At 42.9% G+C, this 21872-nt stretch overlaps 2 protein-coding genes across 4 annotated transcripts; both read right to left on the minus strand.

The window, feature by feature from the left end:
* Positions 1-269: 269 nt before the first annotated feature.
* On the minus strand, positions 270-9487 carry LOC139656282 (far upstream element-binding protein 2-like). The gene is made up of 18 exons (XM_071533806.1): positions 9343-9487; positions 8276-8378; positions 8139-8192; positions 8018-8054; positions 7848-7909; positions 7656-7727; positions 7489-7546; positions 6634-6802; positions 6251-6349; positions 5999-6139; positions 5646-5748; positions 4768-4892; positions 3479-3778; positions 3117-3220; positions 2898-2986; positions 2499-2702; positions 2118-2305; positions 270-1225 (listed from the first exon to the last, which is right to left on the minus strand). Exons 1-18 carry the CDS (start codon positions 9430-9432, stop codon positions 1217-1219), a joined length of 2007 nt encoding a protein of 668 aa, XP_071389907.1. The 5' UTR covers positions 9433-9487; the 3' UTR covers positions 270-1216.
* A 2314-nt stretch (positions 9488-11801) lies between these two features.
* LOC139656285 (mitochondrial adenyl nucleotide antiporter SLC25A24-like) lies at positions 11802-21834 on the minus strand. 3 transcript variants are annotated; one of them, XM_071533810.1, is made up of 11 exons: positions 21556-21834; positions 20399-20608; positions 18011-18134; positions 17777-17864; positions 16448-16559; positions 15414-15572; positions 15002-15154; positions 14480-14593; positions 14103-14270; positions 13853-14003; positions 11802-13262 (listed from the first exon to the last, which is right to left on the minus strand). In XM_071533810.1, exons 2-11 carry the CDS (start codon positions 20585-20587, stop codon positions 13039-13041), a joined length of 1482 nt encoding a protein of 493 aa, XP_071389911.1. In that variant the 5' UTR covers positions 20588-20608; positions 21556-21834; the 3' UTR covers positions 11802-13038. The 3 variants fall into 3 exon arrangements, with proteins under 3 accessions (XP_071389911.1, XP_071389910.1, XP_071389912.1); XM_071533809.1 differs by having other exon boundaries at positions 20399-20642; XM_071533811.1 differs by lacking the exons at positions 16448-16559; positions 17777-17864; positions 18011-18134; positions 20399-20608; positions 21556-21834 and having other exon boundaries at positions 15315-15417.
* Positions 21835-21872: the final 38 nt, after the last annotated feature.

Here is a 21872-nt window from a genome sequence, read left to right on the forward strand (position 1 = left end):
TTCCCGATTGGCTCACAGTCTGTAGAGGAGTTCTCCCATTGGCTGGTGGGCACATCAATCAACAAAACAAAGGCAGGGCACAGCAGAGGTGATATCCTATAGTTACCACAAAGGCAATTATTTTATTTTATCACCAACACCTTCACCATAGGAAACAGTATATATTTTACCAGGCTGATAATGACTTGAGGTTATGGGTCTAACATGGAGAACAAGCAGTTAAAAATACAATGTTGGCAAGGACCACACAAGAAACCAGTGTATTTGAATGTTTTTATTGTTTAGTATTTAAAAACAAGCAGTAAAAAATAACATTAAAAAAATCAGCATACAATAACATGACCTATTGGAACAAAATAAACCAAGGTCTTCCAACAATAAAGTTGTGAATAGAAATAGAGGGCCATGAGTTTCACACACTCGCTCACACACGACCAACATACTGTAGGATAGTTAGTGCCTTAAGATAGCCAACTTGCACACATTTTTCTGTTCAGTAGCATACACTGTATACAGACGGATACACATGGCCCCCCTTTTTGAAACTAAGAAATGGAAAACAAAAATTAAACATTTTAGCAGGGAGAAAAACACCTGCAACTTAAACACTGGGAATGTTTCAAAAGAATCAAAGTTTTAAAAACGCTATAAGAGCAAAAAAAAAAAGACCAAAAACACATTTGCTATATTTTTTTTTTACAAACATAATCAATTTTTGTACTAATCAAAATACTGCTAGACAACAGTTTTCACCCTCAGGAAATTGGGGAAAAGAAAAAAACAAAAGGCTACATAAATGTGAGTCCATGTACAGATGCCGTTGTGCTAGCTTGCAAGCAAAAATGCTTTCCCTTTCACAATAAAAAACCCTTTCATTTCATCAGATGTGGTGACAAGGTGTGAGTGAAGTGAAGGAACAAACTGAATGGTAACCCAAGTAGTTATTTGGCGCTTTGCTCAATTCATCAGCAAAACAGGTTTCCTTTTTCCCTTTCTTCAATTTTGATTTTATATTAAAACTGGACAAGGAGAAGGTCGGGAATGGAAGATGCCTGGGTGGATGAGCAAATCAAGGTCTTTCGTGATTAAAGCCAAAGGAGAATCTCTTGACAGAAAAACAAAAACAAAACAAAACATGAAAGAAAGAGCCTTAAGTCCAGAGAACCATAACAGCCCTCCAAGAGATCATCCAAGCAGAAGACCGAGCCACTCAAATTCACTGGGCCTGAAATGAGACATCACAAACATGCTGGATTTTAAAATCGGTCTTTGCTTTGTGTTTGAAGATGTGCAAATTCTCCTACTATGCTGCGAGTACATGAATACATGTGTGGTTATGTGCAGGGTCCAAAATTAATACCTGCCAAGTGCCAACTGCTGGTAAAATTTACCTTTGGCGGATATATCAGTAACGGTCACACAAACGTTTTTTGAAACGATAACATTTGAATGTTTTTGGTCTTTGCTTGCTATATATACACTTTGTCCCTGCTGACCCTTGTACACGCTCTGACCATGAGCCAATCAAATCAAAGCAAAACAATGACTCTTTTTTGTTGCCTGTTACTCTGTCTCTGCACAAAGTGGTAGCATCTAAACATCTGTTTTTCCGCTGCCTGGATGGTTATCTAGCCTAACATTAGTTGAAAACTTAAATGGTATTCCCACATGGGGACACAGGAATGCAACCAGGGTGAGGTCACCAAAAGAAAAAAATGCATGAAGATGCAAAAAAATATCCATTGCATAAGTGGGTGAGCATGTTTTTAATTAAAACTCTAAATCTGCTTGTCTCTATATTAACTGTTTCACACGGGACCTATACTCAAAATAGCACTGAAAACAAGTAGGGTGACATATTTCTATGAAAATATATATTATGCATACCACATAACTGGGATGTCCTGGGTTCAAATCCAGACCAGGACCTTAGTCACATGTCATCGCCCCTCTCTCCTCAGTCTTACCTGTCTTTCTTCACTATAAACTATCAAATAGTCAGAAATGCCAAAAAAAAAGAAAGAAAAAAAAAGCCTAAAATAACTTGGCTTCCCAGCACTTGGCAGGTGAGTTAATTCTGGACACTGGTTGTGTGTGTGTGTACATGAATGTGCTACCTGTTGTCCCTGCTGTGGCGTGGCTGCCTGTCCAGGGGCCTGCCCTGCCTGTCCATAGTAGGCGGCCTGTTGTCTGTAGTACTCAGCCCAGGCTGCACTATAGTCCTGCTGGCCTCCAGCTGCAGCCGCTCCTCCTGCTGTTGCTGCTGTTCCTGGGGCTGCTGCTGCTGCCCCTGCACCAGGCTGGGCTGCAAGCACATACACACAGGCAATTTGAGTAAGAGATGCACTTCAAATCAGAAACATCCCAAGTAACCAGGAAATAACATGGTAGCGAGAAACTTTTATTTTACCCATCCAAACCACATATTTACAAGGTCATAGGTAAACCAAATTTAAAGTACACTCCAACAAAATTATGTGTCAACAGATCCCACTTACTCATGCCCATCTTCTTGTAGTACTCTTCCCAAGCCTTAGTGTAGTCCGGCTGGCCCCCAGGGGTCTGCGCTGCTTGGCTCTGGTCCCCTGGTGCTGCAGGTGCAGCTGCTGGAGCCTGGCCTGACACAGCGCCCCCTGGCTGCTGGCCGTAGTATTGTGCATAGTAGGCTGCCCATGCTGCGTTGGGGTCTGCTGCTGCCTTACCTAGGAGGGGGGAAAAGACAAGTTAGGGAGGAAGGAGGGATCCACAGAAAAGATACGGACATGAGGATAAGACTGGGAACAGGCTAAAGGAGAGAAACAAGTACAGGAAAAAAGGGGGAAAAAAGTGTTCGACCCCTTATCCCTTTTTTCCTGTTTCCAAGAGATAACGAGAGAGATAACAAGCAATAGACTCACTGGGGTCATGTGGAGCTGGGGCTTGCCACTGCTGGTAGGCACCTCCCCAACCCTGAGGATTGTACTGGTGACCACCAGGGGGGGCTCCGCTGTAGAGAGGGAAAGGACATAGTCATGAGGCACATGAAAGACATAAGGTGCTTAATTATATCAAGCAGTCTTATTAGAGGGAAGCTTCAAAAACCTGGCATCAAAATGTTTTCTGTGTGTTGTACTTACTGTGGAGGGCCACCAGGAGGCCCTGCGTTGTAAGGGTTGGGATTATAGGGACCCATTGGACCGCCTGGGCCTCCTGGACCAGGGCCCACTGGACACAAGGGACCCTGACAAAGACAAAAGGGAAGAGACTATTCAATCTAGTATGGTACTGCATTACATAAAAATCAAAAGAGGTGAGAAATGTATGTATATCCTACAATGATCTCTTCATTTTTGTTCCATTCTGAATCAAAAGTCTATTTGATTATTGTACAAGTAATAAAGGATGACAAGACACAAGTATGAAAATTTGTTTCTATTATTAATTATTTTGGCCCTATGAGCTAAACTGTGTTTCTGCTCTGTGAGACATTTGTGTGTACCTCTATCTTGTCTTCTATCAGCTGCTTTGCATGGTCGATCTGTTGTGGGGACCCCCGGATGGTGAACAGTTTGAAGTTTGGGTCACCGTTTGGCGGCGGCTGACGTGATATCTCCACAAACGCACCCGTCTGTTGGTTGATGGACTTGACATTCTCCCCACCTCTGCCAATTACAAGCCCGCATTTGTGAGCTGGGATGGAGAAGGTCATCTCTCCTCCCGGAGGACCCCAGTTCCCCTGGCCTCTACCCCTGCCTCGCTCACCAGGCGGCATTCCTGTACCGGGAGGACCTGGGGGGCCCTGGAGAGGAAACACACCATGCATCAGGTTTAAATATTCTTCAGTAGAAAGCCCTGTGCAAACTCCACAATATTTTTATTAGCACAAGAATATAGTACAAAAGTACAATTATAAAAGAACAGGTATTTTCTATTTTCCACAGATAATTCCCACCCCACAGTCCTCTTGACACAGTTACAGAAATGAAAATTATAATACAGACACATAAACAAACACTAGAAAAGAAGAGTTAATAGTTGCTGACATTCAGGCCGTCACTCTGGACTATCGAAGATCCGAAGCTCAGGAGATAAAGCCGGAAGACAGCATGTGCACTACTGCCCACGCAGAGCCTTCGTATACACAGACACAGGGATCTGATACGGGGGCCGTGTGGCAGACAGGCAGCAAGACCCGCGCTCAATGCAGGCAGACACAAGACGCACCACTACTTGACACCTTACCAGGGGGGAGCTGATCAACATAATTGATCAGTGGTCTCCAATGAGAGTAAAATGAGAGGAAATTGAATTTTCTCCAGTTTTAGGAGAGACAGTATTGAGCAGCCAAGATTTGAATGAAGGTGGCAGGGTGGACTTCCATAGTAGGAGAATCTTCCTACGGGCAATCAAGGAGATGAACGCGATAACATTGGTTTGGATATTTGTTGTAGTGACTTCATCTGGATGTCTACCGAAGATAGCTACATGAGGGGATGGAGGGACTTTAATTCCTAAAATTTCTGAGACCGCATCAAAAAATGATTGCCAGAATCGAGTCAATTTGGGGAACGACCAGAACATGCAAGTCAAATCACAGGGGGCTTGTGAGCATCTATTACATCGATCATCTAGTCTATCTGGGTAAAATCTGGAAAGTTTAGCCTTGCTATAATGGAGTCTATGAAGTACCTTGAACTGTGCAGCTGGAGGAGGCCCTGTGCAAACTCAATGCAGGCAATTCAACAACATCACTAGTCTCAAACACCTGCCTCTCCACTCTGTACCTACCCCCTGTCCACCCTCCTCTCGGGCGCGGATGCTCTGTAGCAGGTCATTGATGATGGAGGCAGCATGTTCACATCTGTCTGGAGGACCCATAATGTGGGCAATCTTATCAGGACCTGCACCATCATCTGTAAGGGATGACAAAAGAACGGGTTGGGGGGGGAATACAGAGATTCAGAGCCAAAGAAAATGTTAAGAGGAGGGAATGGAAGAGGAGGAGAAGAAGAATTCCCATCCCTACAGGTCTAAATGTTGACAGTTCTGTAACATTCAGCTGGGGAGTTTTGACTAGCTTCACTGAAGTTTGAGTGGCATGGAACTATAGCGCTACCAACCTGTTAATATCCTAGCTGCTGCATTTTGAACCGAGTGTATGCAGGTTTTCATTCCTACACTGAATAGTTCCCGCCTCTCTGAAGGTGTGCTAATCAGTGAAATCACCTGGTGACGTCTTTGGTTAGAATGAAATCAGGCAGACTGTTGGCCTCCATGGCACATGGTTGCCTATGCCTGTTCTGGCAGGTACCATTAAAAATTCAGATTGCAATTATGCAGTTAGTGGCAAACATGTGCCATAAAAACCACTGAAATCCTATGAGCAGCAGTAGAGTTAAAAACAAGAGTGGGCAGGTGCATGTTGGTTAGGGGTAGGCTGAGGTAAAAGTGCATTGAAAACAGCTTTGTGATGTCCTTAGTGTAAGACCAGAGGACAGCACTAAGTCAAGCTGTGTGTGTCAAGCTTAAACATGTATATTAACGTGTAATTGTTCCCTACATAAATACAACTTAGAGCAAGATGAGGACAAGAGTCTGTAATTCAATCTATGAAATGTAATGAAATATGATGCATTGTAAGTTTCCGAAATATTGGGAGCGCTCACCTGGTTTAAACTGTATCTTCACTCCAGCATCGTTCTGGATCTTCTTGATCATTTCCCCGTTCCGGCCGATCACAACTCCCACAGAGTGGCGAGGCACAGGCACCTATAGAATTAGAATAGACATTTCCAATAACTATGTGGCTGCTGAGTCACCCCGCTAGTTAAACTGCCGCTCAAGATTCATTATACATTCACCAGCCAGGAGGCTACACTCTGAGTCATGTTCAGGAAGATGTAATGAAAGCTGATCTCATCTGTAGCCAAGTGAGGGGCATGACCTTTTCTATGGCAGTTACCTCTAACTGTGCTTTTCATATTTAAATTCTACAAACACGCACATGAAAAATACTTACATCCATGCCGCCGCCGCCGCCGCCTCCTCCTCCTCCTCCTCCTCCTCCTCCTCCTCCCATCCTAGATCCATATTCACTCCTTTCCCCGAAACCTGCATGATCCCTCTCTCGTAGAATCTCATTGACCATCTCCTTTGCTTGCTACAAAGTGACATGAAGGGAAGACACTGTAAGTGGGAGGAGAAACAGTGGCAAAAAAAAAAAAAAAAAATCCTGCTCAGCAATGACTATTTCCTCTGTGCACAAGAGTACCTGCACTTTGTAGGGATCTCCAATGATGCGTAGGGGTTTATCTATGTTGGGTGGCTGGGAGCCATCTTGAATCAGAATCATCTTCACTCCAGCTCGCTCCTGGGAAGTTGCAGAAGGAAGAGGTAAATTAGACTGATTACAGACACATGACAGATTAACAGCATCTCTCCTCAAGTATGTGACCTAGTCCACTCGTTGCACTTAAAAGAAAATCTGCAGGGTTTTCCCATTATGTTATATTGTAAATCAACCTAGAAGTCATTCCAGCACTTCTCCTAACCATTGTTTCTCCTAATAGCCGTGCCGCAGCAACACCTTGCACCACACTAACAATGAAGTGATCATCAATCCAGTGTTACAGCACGAGACCATGTGAGTCTCACCTGCAGCTGTTTGATGGTCTCTCCTCCTTTGCCAATAATGAGGCCGGCCTTGCCTGCAGGGATCATCATCTCCTGCATGGAACCTGCCTGCCCATTGGTCGACTCATGGAAGGAGGGTGGAGTGCCACGACCCCTTGACACTATCTCATCTAGAAACCTCTTGGCTTTCCTGGGGCAAATTGAAATGAAAGAAAGGTGAGAAAATGACTGAGGAACACAAGACCAGCAATCAGTATAAAGTGACCCATCAACCAAGTCACTCGCAGTCTGTATGCCCTGACTGTGGGCGGTTCAAAAGGCTTGTGCTGCTACAAAGTTTTGAACAGGCAAACCATGTATTCTTTGCTGCTCTGGTATTGCCTGTCATATCGTTGTAGTTTTGAAATTGTGAACTTACAAGTGCTAATTTAGGTATTCTCCATGCTTCTTTTTCTGAGACATTTATTCCGTAGTTTTTCAAATAAAAAACTGTAGATAATTTGGAAGCTTTGAATGGCTGCAATCAACTTCTCGCCCATTTTGCACTTACTAGGAATGAAAAATCACATTGGTAGGGAAACAAGGGAGCACGCAAATCAGATTGGTTGTTGACAGCCAACAAGCTTGTTGTCGACAAGCTTGTTGTCGACAAGCTTGTTGACTGTCCACACATTGGTCGAGTTTCCCAGGTCGCTCAGCTCCATAGGAAATGACTGGACTTCCAGTGACTTGTTAATGGTGTTGCATGCAGTCTGAACACAAGGTTAGAAGACTAGCAATAGAGAAAAGGGGACTTAAAGAGTTAGAGTTGACCAGAGTAGTTGCATTGGAAATTGAGAAATACACTGTTAACTGTTAGCATGAACACCAACTTACTGTATGGAATCCACTGTTCCTGTCAGAGAAACGCTTCTTTCTGGAAGACCCCCGCTGTCTGAGAATAAATACATACAAACATAATGTAAGTGTCAATGCAAGAACATCTACAAAATCTATTATACTTGTTGTTGATTTAACCAATCAGGGGTTAGCACATAACTCACCAGGTGCAATCTGGACCTTGCAGCCAGAATCCTGTTGTAATTTGTTAATCTGCTCACCTCCTCGGCCAATGACTGAAGAGGACACAGTGAAAAGCTTAGGTTAGGTTAGGTTAGGTTTTACCTTTAACATGTGCAAAACACCATTACATACACCATGCATATGGTCTGGGAAATGTGTGTGCATGTACTCACTGAGACCGACCATGCCATCAGGCACCCTGTACTCTTCCGTCATTGCGGAGGGCCTGACAACACTGCAGAGGGGTAAGACACAAAGATGTACTGAGTTCCTTATCTCAGAGTCAAAACCATGAGCACCAGAAGTGTTTATGTAAAAGAAACACTAAAAAACAATCATATACCTTTGTTGGGACAGGGCAGCCAGCTGAGCTCCAATGGCTGTAAGGAAAGAAAAATTGGTTAGTGATGGAAAATGAGCCGAGAGTGTGTGCTAGGAGCAGCATGTGTGTATATTTAACCTACACATTGCAGAATCTCTGTCACTCTGTGGTGCTAACTTCTTAGCATCTGGTTGATCTGAAAACAAGAAAAGACTAGGTAAATCTTGCAATGTGAGCGAAATAATGTGTGCAAAATGCCCATTTGTATTGACTTCCAACCTGCATCTTCCAGTGATCGTTTCTGTGGTGGGAATGGATAGCTCTCTGCTCCTCCGTTGTTGCTCATTGGGGGGACAGCATCTCCACCAATCTTTGCTGCAATCTGGAAAGACAGGAACACTGAATAAAGCCAGTTGTTTGAAATACACGCACAAATTACAATAAAAAGGACAACATCTCAACTTCACAAGCATCAGTAAGTTACCTTTTAACCCAATTCAACTGTAATTTTACATAAAGAGATCACAGCCAACGCCACACGATTTACAGATTATAATACAGAAAACCTGATTACCTCTGACAGTTTAACAGCTAAAGAACAAATTGGCGCCTTGTAAATAAGCTAAATTATCCCGTTTGTGTTTGTTACGGGTTTCATCAACTAAAGTAGCTAGAATGTAGCGGGACAATCATTTGATACCGTCAGATGATACCAACACCGTGGTACAAAATCCAGTAACAGCGCTCTGCCATTGACCATAAGAGATTAAGTCAAGAGGCACTGAGATCAAATCTCCAAGTCACCACATGACTTATTAGTAACCTTTGACAGTTAATATATCTGGTCAGTCAGTCGACCTTCCTCGTCATGATGCCATGGTATCGCCATTGATCATGCAAGTTTGCTAAACGGTTACATACATTTAGGGTCGGCGGTAGAAACTTCACAAGCATAACGTTACCTATCTCAACTTGGACGACCTAGCGAGTTAACGTTGGTGCGAACTACCAAGCTAATCCAGCGATCTTGGTGGCGACAAGTAGTTTTATTTACATGTAAGATTGATCCAATTTGTCGACCGCAACCCACAGTCTATACCACGCTGTCCTGTCCATTGATTCGGCAATATCGCAAGCTAGCTAACCTAATGAATGGCCTGGCTACTGGCATTGCCGAAGTAGCTAGCTAGCTAGCTAGCTAACTAGGTCCTGTTGCTGGTTAGCTAAGGCTAACGTGAAGCGCGGCCAAGCTTGCTGGCAAGCTAGCTGGTGTGTATAGTAACGTTATTCCCACCCGCTAACTAGCTGCCTCGAGTTTGGCCCACCACCCTCTCTGTAACTGTTACCTGTCTGGCTCGTTGTACAGCGTCTGCAAAAGCGTCTTTTTTTATTCCAGCACCGGCCCCGTTAGTCGGCAAAGCGCCGTATTCAGACATGCTGCTCACACGGGGTAGACACACAGGGGGCAGGCTAGCTAGGTCTGGCCGGGTCGGGTTGCGCAGAAGCGGGAAGACGAGAAAGGAAAGGATGGGGACACCAGTGTGCTGAGGAGGTGAGATCTACCACGCCGGCAACCTGCCCTCCTTAAAATAACCAATCAGTGCATCTGAGGGACCTTTGATAATAATACAAACTGACACGCCCATCTGTATGTAGCCTTCTTTAAACGAGTTCTTGATTGACAGTTTACGTCCAGCCATTCACAGTTTAGGCGCTATTTTACAGAGGAATCATGTTTTGAGGATCCTTGAGGGGAAGAACCAAAGCTCCACTCAACAAAAACATTACACACTTCAAGGTTCAATCTTCGTCCCAGATGGGGCAATTGGTTTTGCAGCATGGCACTGTGAAGACAGAAAATATATATCAACATATCAACATAACCTACTAAAAATGGTTACCAATGACACAGTGGAGACAACCAAGTTTATCAACAACAATAATAAAACACGATAACTATATGTATATGGTAAGTATATAAATATATGGTAACACTTTACAATAAGGGTACACTAACTAACCCATAATTAACAGTTAACAAATGTGTAATTTACTAATGGTGTTCATGTTAACTAAGGTATTAATTTATACATTATTTAATAGTTTATAAAGATGACTATTAAATAATGTATAAATTAATACCTTAGTTAACATGAACACCATTAGTAAATGATTACCAGACAAATTAGTTAACTGCTTATTAAGCATTAACTAACCCTTAATTAATGTACCCTTATTGTAAAGTGTTACCAAATATATACACTGTATACTGTATATATCATCACGACCCAGGGAAGCAAGTAGCCTATTCAAGTCATTCATAAAATATTCATCATCATCATAGGTATGAATGGATGTTTATTCCTGTTTGTCTTTACGTTAACTACCTAACCCACAGGCCAAAAGGAGCAGCATTTAATTCAGGGTGAAGAGGATGAGGAGGTCAGACAGACATGACTGAGTTTGCCTTCTTCTCCACCTCCCTCTTCTATAGATCAAACTGCAAAGCTGGAATCCCATGCTTGCTGGTCACATTGAAGCCTATTTTGGCAAGAGAATGTTTTGATTTGACACCAAGATGACCAAACCAGCAAATAAATCCAAAAGAGAGATACAAAAAAAAGAAAGATAAAGTTTTGTAAAACATCAAAGTCCTGTCCACTTGAAACTTGGCCAATTTTCCTCCATTTCGCCAGTAGATACCACATGAAGACAATGGGGGTTTGGTGCATGACCTCGATCATATTCATATTCACCATACTTAGTAATATATATATATATATAATATAATGAATTCTAAAGTATAACATCCATCCCCCAATTGCAATAGGTAGGTAAAAAATGTCACAGTGTGAGTAAGATCTACATTTTGTGAGGGAGAGTGGGGAATGGCTTGGCTCCTGAACAATATATCTGATAAATAAAATAAAATAAACTTTCAAAGCATTTGAATCTAAACAATGGCTTAATGCATTTCATTCATGTAATGGCTAATAAAAAATGATTTGCCAACAATAAATAGTTCACAATAGTCCACAGTTGCAGAAACACATGGAAAAGTAATGTCTGGCTCTTCAAAACACACCATCAATCAAAATTAATTGTGCTACTGTAGGGTCTTTAGCCTGCAGGCCCACGGTCCTGTGCAAATTTAAAAATTAATAAATATTAGTTAAATTTGTTTAATATAGGCTACTGTATCAAAGAAACTCCATAGGCTATTTCATCATATTCATTCATTCTGGGTTACTGGTGACTATATTCTATATAGAAACTTCTGATTAATCATATTTGTCATTGATCATTTCTGCATCTCAGGTGCCCCTTTTTCGATTCATTATGGTTGCACTGGCTTGGAAAAATCCTTGCCAAGAGGCATCCTTATCTGCATGTTCTGGAAAGATAAGATAAGATAGCACTTTATTGATCCAGGAAATTCAGGGAAGTAGAATTATTATTCCACTAAAGTAATATGATGTTGAGTTAACCCTTTGGAAGGGACAGATCCTGTTTGATTTATGTTCTTAGCTAAAGCTGCCCACATAGCTGCCAGTACACAACCTCCATAAGGGCAAAAGCACAAAAGGCAACAGGGCTGAGAAGTGTGACTTCTTGCTAAGCTGTGGCAGTCAATCAATGCTCTCATAGAGACCAAGAGTTAATATGAATGTAATGTTTTCTTTAGGCTATCTAGCCTACAGTCACCTCAATTAGCTGATACTTCTCTATATTATGTAAAGTTAAATAGGCATAAAATAAGCTACAAGAAAAAACATAAATACTTCAGAGAAAAGCTTCATGGCATTATTTTAATTCAAGGCACCACCATGCATGCATTCATTTATGTATTCCATAATAAATATTACCAGATTTCAATTATGGTCAAATATTATGATCAAATAAAATTGTTCATTGGCATCAGGGAATTCATAATATAGACACAATTAAAGTTCAAACATAGTTTTAAACATGTATGTTGTGCACTCCTATGAAAAGGTTACCTTATGCAGAATACAGACACACACACACACATACATACACACGCACATCTTTCACTGTGTGTAGAAACACTCTTTATAGAATCAGAAGAATCAGAAATAAACACGCTGCAAGAGAGGTTTCAATTATTCCTCCAAGCATACAGTACTTTCCCCAACACCAGAGGGCTCAGTCAGATGGCTTTGACCATTTCACTCCTGTAAAATCTGAAGTCCTTTGGTGCTTTATGCAGTAGCCTAGTAATCCTTTCAGGAGAGAGAAGCTGACCACCTCTCTATTCCTCATCCTCTTTCACCGTTTCAGCTGTGTCCATGAGATCATTTGAGAGCTGAGATCAGCAATTGTCTGTTGTTCGTAGGCATGATTGTTTGTAACATTTGTTAAAGGCATGTCACTATAAGGACTTCCTAATTCTATAATTCCACTGGAGACCAGAGGAGTGGAGCTGCTGCAGGATTCCTTCATTCTGAGATGAAGAAATTGAGATGGAACCGCCTCCTGTCAATCCAAAGCATTCTCAATGCGCGACCTAATGATGCATGGGAGAAAAAGTCACGTTGTAATTTCTTCTTGTGGATTGTTCAGTACTGTAGGAATATAACATGGTTTCCAAATCTGGTCACACGCAGCACCTTTTATCTGTTGGTTCTCAAGCAAGTTCAAGCAAGTCCAGAAGTGCAGAAGCAGGGGAGCTAGTTGGTTAGCTTTCACATAAATGAACTGTTGGCATGCTTTGCATGCAATATATCACAGGTAACACTCATCATAGCAGCTGCCAGTTCAGGTGAGGTTTTCCAAACATCAAGCTTCCACACCAGAGTATACACTACTTGGATCCTATGGCGACGATAAAGGATCTGTTGTTCCATGGTTTCTTTTCTTTCCTATCCTCCCTACATCCTGCAAACTCAGGATTTATGTTCATAGGAGTTGCGTATTCAGTCATGGCCATGGTCCAAATCCAAGACCTCATGCATTCCCAACAGATTTGTATGTGCTTGTAGATGCAAGTCCCCACACCACACCACTCCAATCCCATATCCCTATCTATCCTTTTTTTCTTCCCCTGTCCCTCCCTTCCTGTCTTCGACTCCCACCCCCAGGACCTTCCTTGTGTATTCGTAGACGACGTAGGACATGCTGACAGCAGGGATGACTTTCAGCATGTTGGGTACGATTCCCCGGTAAAGTCCAGTCACGCCCTCCTGCATCACAATGTTCTGAAACATGTGCATCATGGACAGCTGTGGGCTGCCCTTCACTGAGGCTGAGGGGAGAAAGAGGGATCAGCTCCACCAACACATTTGTTCATTTTACAACACAAGCAACACGGCCTAACATCATGACAGGCTGACAAAATGCAAAGGCAATCACCAAAAGTCTGCGGTTTACAAGGATTGTAATCTGTTTCTGCACTGATGGCATGTCATTTTTTCTTTGTTTTTTCTGTTTCTTTGTACATATTGATACTTTCTATGAGCATACATATTGTGTGTTTGTGTGCTATATAGAAAAACGAATTTCCTACTTGGAAATTTCACATGAACGGCCTCCAAAGTCAGATGATTAAGTTGGAAACTGAGAAAATTTTGCTAACCGAGTTATAATGCAATGATGACCTTTTACCTTCTCAACAAGGCGAAAAAATCTAGTTTTTCAACAGTAAGAAAACACATAGATGCTCCTTTATTGCAAGTTTGTAGCTAGCCAGAATAACTCAACAACTGTTTGAATGATGTCTTCTGGGTTTGATTTTCCAACAAAATAGCACATGAATGCAACGCTGTTTAGCAGCCGACTTGGACGTCCCAGATGTTGGACTTTCCCATCAGCACATGAACGCACAGATATTCTCACCTTGTGCCTGCATGCGGGTGCGGATCAGCGCCAGTGGGTAACTGGCCAGCTGTCCACAGGTGCTGGAGATGGTGCCGCAGCCCACCAGCACCAGGACTCCTGGGTCAGCAGCTAGACTTCTGTTCCTGTGCAGCCAGGCATTCTTCAGAGTCTGGAGCACAGAGGGAGCGAGAAGGAGGTGAACAGTCTGGAGGTGTGTGCTGTATGAGTTGTGTGTGTGTGTGTTTGCGTGTGTGTGTGTCCCTCTGACCTCGTAGACAGCCAGGTCGATGCCAGCATAAGGGACGATGCCCAGCATGTTGGGTATGTAGCCCTTGTAGAAGGCCCTGACTCCTTCTCTCTGTAGGATCTGCTTGGCACAGTCTGCTATTCCAGAGTACTGGCCCGTCTTCCTTAAGGTGAGACGGGTCTTCAGCACCTTGGAGGAAGAGGAGGAGGAGGAGGAGGAGAGATCAAAAGGAAACAGGGGGGTGAAGAAGCGGGATTGGAAGATGGAGAGAAAGGGAGGAGAAGAAACAGAAAAGAGTTCAGTCCAGTCCAAACCAGAAAGAGCATTTTCTTTACGCTGTCAATGTGTGTGTGTGTGTGTGTATGTGTATGTGTATGTGTGCGTTACCCTGGTATTACCTCCATCGGATAGATGGCTGTCTGAGCTGTGGCTCCAGCCAATGAGCCAGCAACAAACCTCTCATGAATCTTCAGACTTCCTGCCTCTTTACTGCCACGCATCACATGCTTGATCTACACAGAGTTATGGAGCAATGGAAAAAAATTAAGTAAAAATATTTTTGACAACTTTGGAAACATTTTCATTTTAAAAGCAAATGTGAGAGATGAATTTACGAAAATGGGTTATTGCAGAAAGGCAGAGACAGTTATATGATGACAGAAGGATGACAAATGATAATACTGACTGGTGAAACTGATGGGAAAGAAAGGAAGGGGTGGGCTGAAAAGTCGACCGGGGGAATAGATGAGAGGAGGGTAGAAAACAGTGAGCCCACAGGAAAAAATGATGATGAACAAATGACAATATCAAAAAAATAGGAGAGAGAGAGAGGGAGCATGAGATAGAGAGTGAGAGAAAGATTGAGGTAGTGATCAAGATGAGCAGAGGGGGATAAAGGAAAAGTCTCCAATCTACTCCACCTTTTCATAAGCTGTGAACTTGAGAGCAGTCTCCGGGGCAATTTTAAGAACATTGATTGCGTTGCCTCTCCACAGTGAGCCCAGCCCCCCCTCTTTCAACATGGACTGAAAACCGCTCAACACGTTCCCTTTAACAAAGGTGGAGCCGTGTACCTGGGAGAGCAGAGGGAGACAAGTTCATATCAAATGGATCCGGGACTTTGTGTAAAGCAGTACTTCTAATGGTCTCCAGGGGCTGAAGGTTCGTCAAGGCTCTCTTAAAGCTCTCTTTGTCATAGATCAAAAATGAGTTAGAAAACGTTCAGATATAAACATTAATTGGTGAATGATCCTTTGTTTGTGTGTGGTTCAGGCTGATTTGAGAGCTGAGATCACAGAGTCCACGACCGGGATCCAGTTGTCCCCGACTGACCTGGAGGAAGACTTTGAGGCGGTCCAAGGGAGCAGTTCCAGTTCGGGATACAGACCCGGCCATGGCCCCTGCCATCAGCTGCCGCCACACAAAGCCAGACTTCTTCTCCTGGTCTGAAAACTCATCCGGGACTGTCAGCTGCTCACCTATGTCCAACATCTAATGGAGCCATGGAGGGAGGGGTGAGAAGAATGAGGATGATAAGGAGAGGGTGAGGAAAGAAGTTTGGGTCCATCAGTCAGAGGTGAGACACTTCCTTCTCTACATGTGCACTATCACACTTTATCATGGTTTACAGCACTTGAGAAAATCATTTTCTACGAGTTGTGTCTGTTCTTTATTGAGCAGTATGTGATCAAATTAAGTAAAATTTCTATTATTGTTTTTTTTTTTTTTTTTTTTTTTTTTTTTTTTTAAAGGTGAGTGGGCAGTGGACTCCTTTCGTGTTTCTATTGTTTATTGAAAGTGGGAAGGTAGAAAGGGAGTCAGAGTAGAGGAGACACAGGTGGGAAAGATTAAATCCTAGGTCAGTGGCTCCAGAGGCAGGTCAGTTAACCACTCCACTATCTCTCTTTAACCATGACTCTTGATTACTTAAAAGCAAATTTTCCACACAGTTCCCATGATCCTCTTTGTGTATTCAGCAAAAATTACCTCATCGCCATTAATGCGCTGTGGGACTGCACCGAATTTGTACTTGTTTGGCAAGCATCACTTAACAGATGTTTGTGAGAAGTGCTTGGCTGCAGCTCAATGCTCTGAGCACTAACACATGCTAAGCTCTCAGCACCGTCAGAAACATGCAATGTGTCTTTACCATAGAAAATAATGACAAAAAGAAGCCTGCATGATAAAAGAGAGGACCTACGCCTTTGTGTTCCTCTACATGAAAAAGTGAAAAAGTTTGTAAATCAAGTAAGCCTTCTTTATAAGTTTTTTTTGAGGAGGACAATGTGTTTCCTTGTTCAAAGAGTGTGTGTGAGTGTGTGTGTATGTGTATGTGTGTATGTGTTTGTGTGTGTGTGTGACCTCACCATGGAGCGTTTCCAGTGGCGTGCCACATCCTCCATGTTATAGAGAGGGTTAAACAGGAAGTGGTCTCGCCACTCATTCCAGTCAATGGTCATGGTGCCGTCCTTGTCCATACTGGGTGACACACACACACACACACACACACACACACACACACACACAAGTTCTAAATTCCAGTGTAGAAAGTAGAATCACTAATGTAGACACAACGTTTGAGATGTTAGGAACTATGATTAGCTCACATGTGTGAGAAGTTGCTTCATGGTGATTTACGTCATGATTTTACCTGAGACTAGAATTGACAGAGTTTTAAGACATAAATGTTAAAAGTGTAGCGCTGACTCTAGCAATTGGGCAGAAACGGAGTCCAGGAAGCACAGTAAGCACTTAGACACAGCGTTATTGCAAGTGTAGGAAGGTCGTGAAAGTCTTTGCGCAACAAAACCAGCATGGAACAAAACAAGAACGTTAAAAAGAGGAAGCTGGTGATGGAGCAACTTTCTGCAGCTGAGCAGGGAAATGGGTGAACTGGGAAAGGGTAATAAGGAAGAAGATTATTTGGAAAGAACTTGGAGGCTTCTAGGATTAGATTAATTATCAGAGCAAACCATGATGTGCAGCCATCATCCCAAAACCTCAACCACTGGCTCCCCACGTGGCCTCTGTATTCAGAAACGATAACACTTAGATCATGTCTGGATGCAAAGTTAATTTTGCCCCAAGGATGATATTTACATAGCTATCTAAACTCTTTGAATATGAAAATATTTGGGTTGGACAAAGGTGATTAACTCCCATTTGCAACCACTAGTCAATACACACAGAAGAAACCAATCTGACAAGGCGGCTGCAGCTCTACACAAATTCATCGCCTACAGCGGGCTTTATATGATGGAGTAGCGTCTCAGCTGTTGATATTAATTGTTACATGATAAAGCTTACTGTTTGCTGATAGAAATTTGCTTCCTGAACCATAAGCCATCCCTTTAGCCTATGATTATTGGTTTACATTTATTTCTGAACTACTGAGCAGGCTTGTTTCAGGCCAGGAGGGTGAGAGTCCCATGAGCCTATTGATGCTGAGGCCAGTGGCAAGGTGGGAAGTTATTGGCCTTCATGTTGTAAACTAGCATCTGTGCTGGGAGTGCTCACTTGATAATGTGAATGACAAACCCGCTCTCATCCATCTCTCTCTTTCCTCTAACATCCAAGCTAGGTTTCTACATACTGTGGATGGTCAGCCAAACAGCACAAGGGACAGTTACATCAGATCCTCATGTGTGTGTAACATGACACATGAGATATGAGACATCAAAACACTGATAACACACCTTAGCAATATCCTGGTGGCGTCCTCTAGACTGACGTCCACACCGACAGTGTGTAGAGAGTGCTGGATCTCCGACGCATCTATCTCACCTGCAAATATTCACCATTCACACACACAGTAAGACAGAGGAAAAGACAGAAAAAATGAGTATTGAGAAATGTTCAAAGTCTCTCAATGTATCAAGTTTCAAAGTGCCATCACTTATATCAGGTGTGTTTTGTGGGCTGCTACACACCGTCATTGTTCCTGTCCAGACTGCGGAACATAAGTCTGAGCTGTTTTTCATGGGTACGAAGATACTGGGTGAACTCCTCAAAGTCCAGCTCCCCATCCTGGTTGGTGTCACCTGCCTTCACTATCTGCAGGGAGAAGAGGCACAGGTAGAAGGGTGAGAGAGAGAGAGGGAGAGGGAGAGAGAGAGAGAGAGAGAGAGAGAGAGAGAGAGAGGGAGAGAGAGAGAGAGAGAGAGAGAGAGAGAGAGAGAGAGAGAGAGAGAAAGAGTCCCCTCTGCCAGCTGGTCCTGCAGCTCACTGCTCCGCCTCAGGACAGCGCTCAGGACAGACCTCAGTCCATCTGGCCCAACAAAATTATAAGAAAACAAAAAGAAAAATATGAAACATATTGGAGAACTGACACAATCCAAAAGCAGAATAGAAACTTATTTGGCCCTAAACAGACAGTACACGATGGCAGATTACCTGACCATCATGACTGAGAAAAAACGGAGAAAATCCTTGACAAGATACAGACTCAGTGAACACAGCCTGGCTGCAGAAACAGGCCGACACCGGCAGACCTGGCAACCCAGAGAGGAGCGGCTGTGTTCACTCTGCTCACAGGCAGAGGTGGAGACGGAACTGCACTTCCTCTTGCACTGTGCAAACTATGCAGGAATCAGAGATCTCTACCTCCCCAAATTCAAATCAATATGCACAGATTTTGAAAACCTCCCATCAAATGAAAAACTCCAATACCTACTAGGAGAGAAAAAGGAGTGCGCCACTACTGCAGCCACTCACTGTCTCTGATCCAGATGCCAGAACATTACAGAATCCAGATTTACCCATTTATACAAAACTCTATCTTGCCATCTGTTGGTCAAGTAATGTTACAACATGTTATTTAGCCAAAAAGACATGAGCAACTAAATGAATACGTATAAAATACAGTTGGTATGTTACATTTATGCACTTATCTGTACAACAATGCATTAGAATTCAAAGACAAACTAAAAACAAAAAAAATCAAAACAAAACCGATTTAACCCATTTCTCTTCAAACTGTTTTCATTCAGTATTTCAAGGATCTTTTTAAAAATAAAGGCTGACTTGAACGTCTCTCATTGGTAAATCCTACTGCAATGGTGGCAGTTGGTGTGAGACTGAAGGTTTGAAGGTTTTGTTCATTTAATGAAATGTAAACATTAAGTACTATTTTTATTTTTATTTCAATATGTATAGGCCATATTTTTCCCACATGCTCAACAGTTACATCACAATTTCTTGGTTATACAAATGTGGCAGAGATCCAGAAAAAGATCTGAAATAAGGATTACAATACAGGCAAAACCAATAAGAAACAGCACAAAATGTCGACAATTTGGACAACGATCCATACAAGTAAGGATATGAAGAGTTGGATAGTGTATGACTGAGTGACGGGGAGGTAAAGGTTAGCTTTCTCATCTTACAAAGTCCCGTCCCTCATACTAAAATAGACAACATGCTGTCCTGTGCATGTGTGCACACAAATACACAGACGCTAGACAGAGGGAGAGAAAGGGAGAGTGTGTGTGTGAGGGAGTGAGAGAGTGATAAGGAGAAAGAGCGAGAGAGAGAGAGCCTGCTGCATGACTCACACTCTTCTTGCCAATACAAACAGTCTCGGACAGACAGGGAGGAGGGAGAGGGACTGTGTGTATTCATAATAAAGTTATGCTGTTGATGTTCTCAGGTGCTGCTATTGTACCAACAGCAGGACTTCTGATTGGGAACATCAAGGATGTTCCAGATAATGGAAAACAGAAAGGATCTAACAGTGCAGAGTGACCATAAAGCACGAACAATTACCAGGCAATGAATATGCAATGACTAGCAGTTGACAAGCAGTGAGTTTTCCTTGAACGACCTAAATGTTTAGCTACGTTGATTACATTTAAGTCAACAAGCCATTCCATTTGATGTTTAATGTGGCACAAATAGTGGCACTGCCATTAGTTAGCATTTGAATGGTTACTTTTCTGTCTCAGGAGAAGAGAGGAAGAGAAGAGAAGAGGAGAGAAGAGGAGAGGAAAGAAGAGAAGAAAAGAGGGAGAGAAGAGGAGAGGAGAGCAGAGAAGAGAAGAGAAGGAGAGGAGAGAAGGGAAGAGAAGAGAAGAGAAGAGAAGAGAAGAGAAGAGAAGGGGGAAAAGAGAGGAGAGGAGAGGGAGAGAAGAAGAGTGAAGAAGAGACAGGAGGAGAGGCGATATAGGTCCACCACTTCAGTAGACTAGAGGGAAATCCTTGTGAACTCCCTCTCTCTCTCTCTCTCTCACACACACACACACACACACAACACACACACAACAGATAACCCCCTCCCTTGCGGTGGGAGGCAGCAGGGAGGAGTGATATAAAGCTCTTACCCTCTCCACTGAGCCCCTGGAAAGCCCTCGGGCCGCGAGTCCCGCCCGCAGCTCGAAGATGTCGATGCGTCCGTCCTTGTTGAGGTCCAGCTGATTGAACAGCTTGGCCCACCTCTCCTCCCTCCCCTGGTCTGGACCACCGCTGTCCTGGCTGGACGCCCGGGGGACCCGAGCCCCTTGGGGTCCCATACCTGGTGCCGGTTAGGTCAGCTGGTGGGATGCAGGGGCGTCAATTCACCAAAGCCTATCAGAGAATGGCAAAGTCCCTGCAGCTGATATTCAAGGTCCCCACACTCATCTGGACATCAAATTCAAGGCCTTTTCACTGACTTTCAAGGTTCTGTTTGGTGAAATTAAAGGACTTAAAATTTGTTTTGGGTAGACCTGGCAGGGTCGAAATAAGACACCATATAGGCCTCATGTTTTTTACTCATGAACTTATCAAATGAAGAAATCATGGTGAAATCATTCTAATTTTTTGTAAAACTGCTGCTATATCAACACAAATATCCATCATAGCATTTTCCTCAGGACAGAGAGAGAGGCTCAGAGAGCTGAGGCATATTGATGAATCTGGATGCTATATTTGATCTTTTTTTATTTATCTCATTCATTTTCAAAAACTTTCAAAGCTTCATTTATTTTTTTTCTCAAATCCACAAACTATGAACAATTTTTATTATTTTTTTCTATAATGAATGTCCCTTCCCCTATGGAAGATAAATCAATACAGTGTGTTTCTTCCTTCTTCAGCTAGTTTATCCTTCGCCTCAAGTTTTCAAAAGTGTGTGCCAGTGCCACTTACCTAATACAATTACTGGTGAAAGCACCTTTTTTAATTTGTATATTACTCAGTAATTACCACTCATTCTAATGCTATAACTAGTTATTACATCTAGTTTACTTGCTTATTACTTAGTTATTTCCAGTAATTACTCCGTAATTAATGGTTTGTAATTTAAAGGGTTACCATGTGGCCAGTGTGATAGATCATTAGACCTGTCACCAGACTAATTTGCACATACTACTAGAGTAACCTGAATGCTCCCGTGATGTTTAGCCTATTTACTAGATAGGGCTTCCAAATAGGCTAAATGTCTGAGCGGGTTTACTCTCCATTATAATAACAGAAACTGCAAGATGAAATTCTGACTCACTTAATGCAGCGCCACATCTTGGCATACCGAGTCGATACGGTCCATGGTGGGCTGCAGGGCGGATTTAGGACTGGAGAGGAATCCGGGTCGGGTGTCCAGTAGGCTGGATCTGGATCAGTCAGGAAACCGGATTTGATACCGGACAGAAGTGAGTCCGCTCCCTCCGGGTTCAGGCTCAGTGTTTACAATTCAAATCAACATGCTCGTGCGTCTCGTAACTTTTTACTTCGACGTTTCTTGAGGAACCAGGAAGCGAGGGAAGGCGACTCCTCTCCTCAGCTCAGTTTGCCCGAGCTGAACCGGACCCTTCGTGGGTG

The sequence above is a fragment of the Centroberyx affinis genome, unplaced genomic scaffold, assembly GCF_046629955.1.
Source record: "Centroberyx affinis isolate AG114_WGS23_722 - 3 ecotype Tasmania unplaced genomic scaffold, CSIRO-AGI_Caff_v1 ptg002434l_1, whole genome shotgun sequence".
Lineage (NCBI taxonomy): Eukaryota > Metazoa > Chordata > Actinopteri > Beryciformes > Berycidae > Centroberyx > Centroberyx affinis.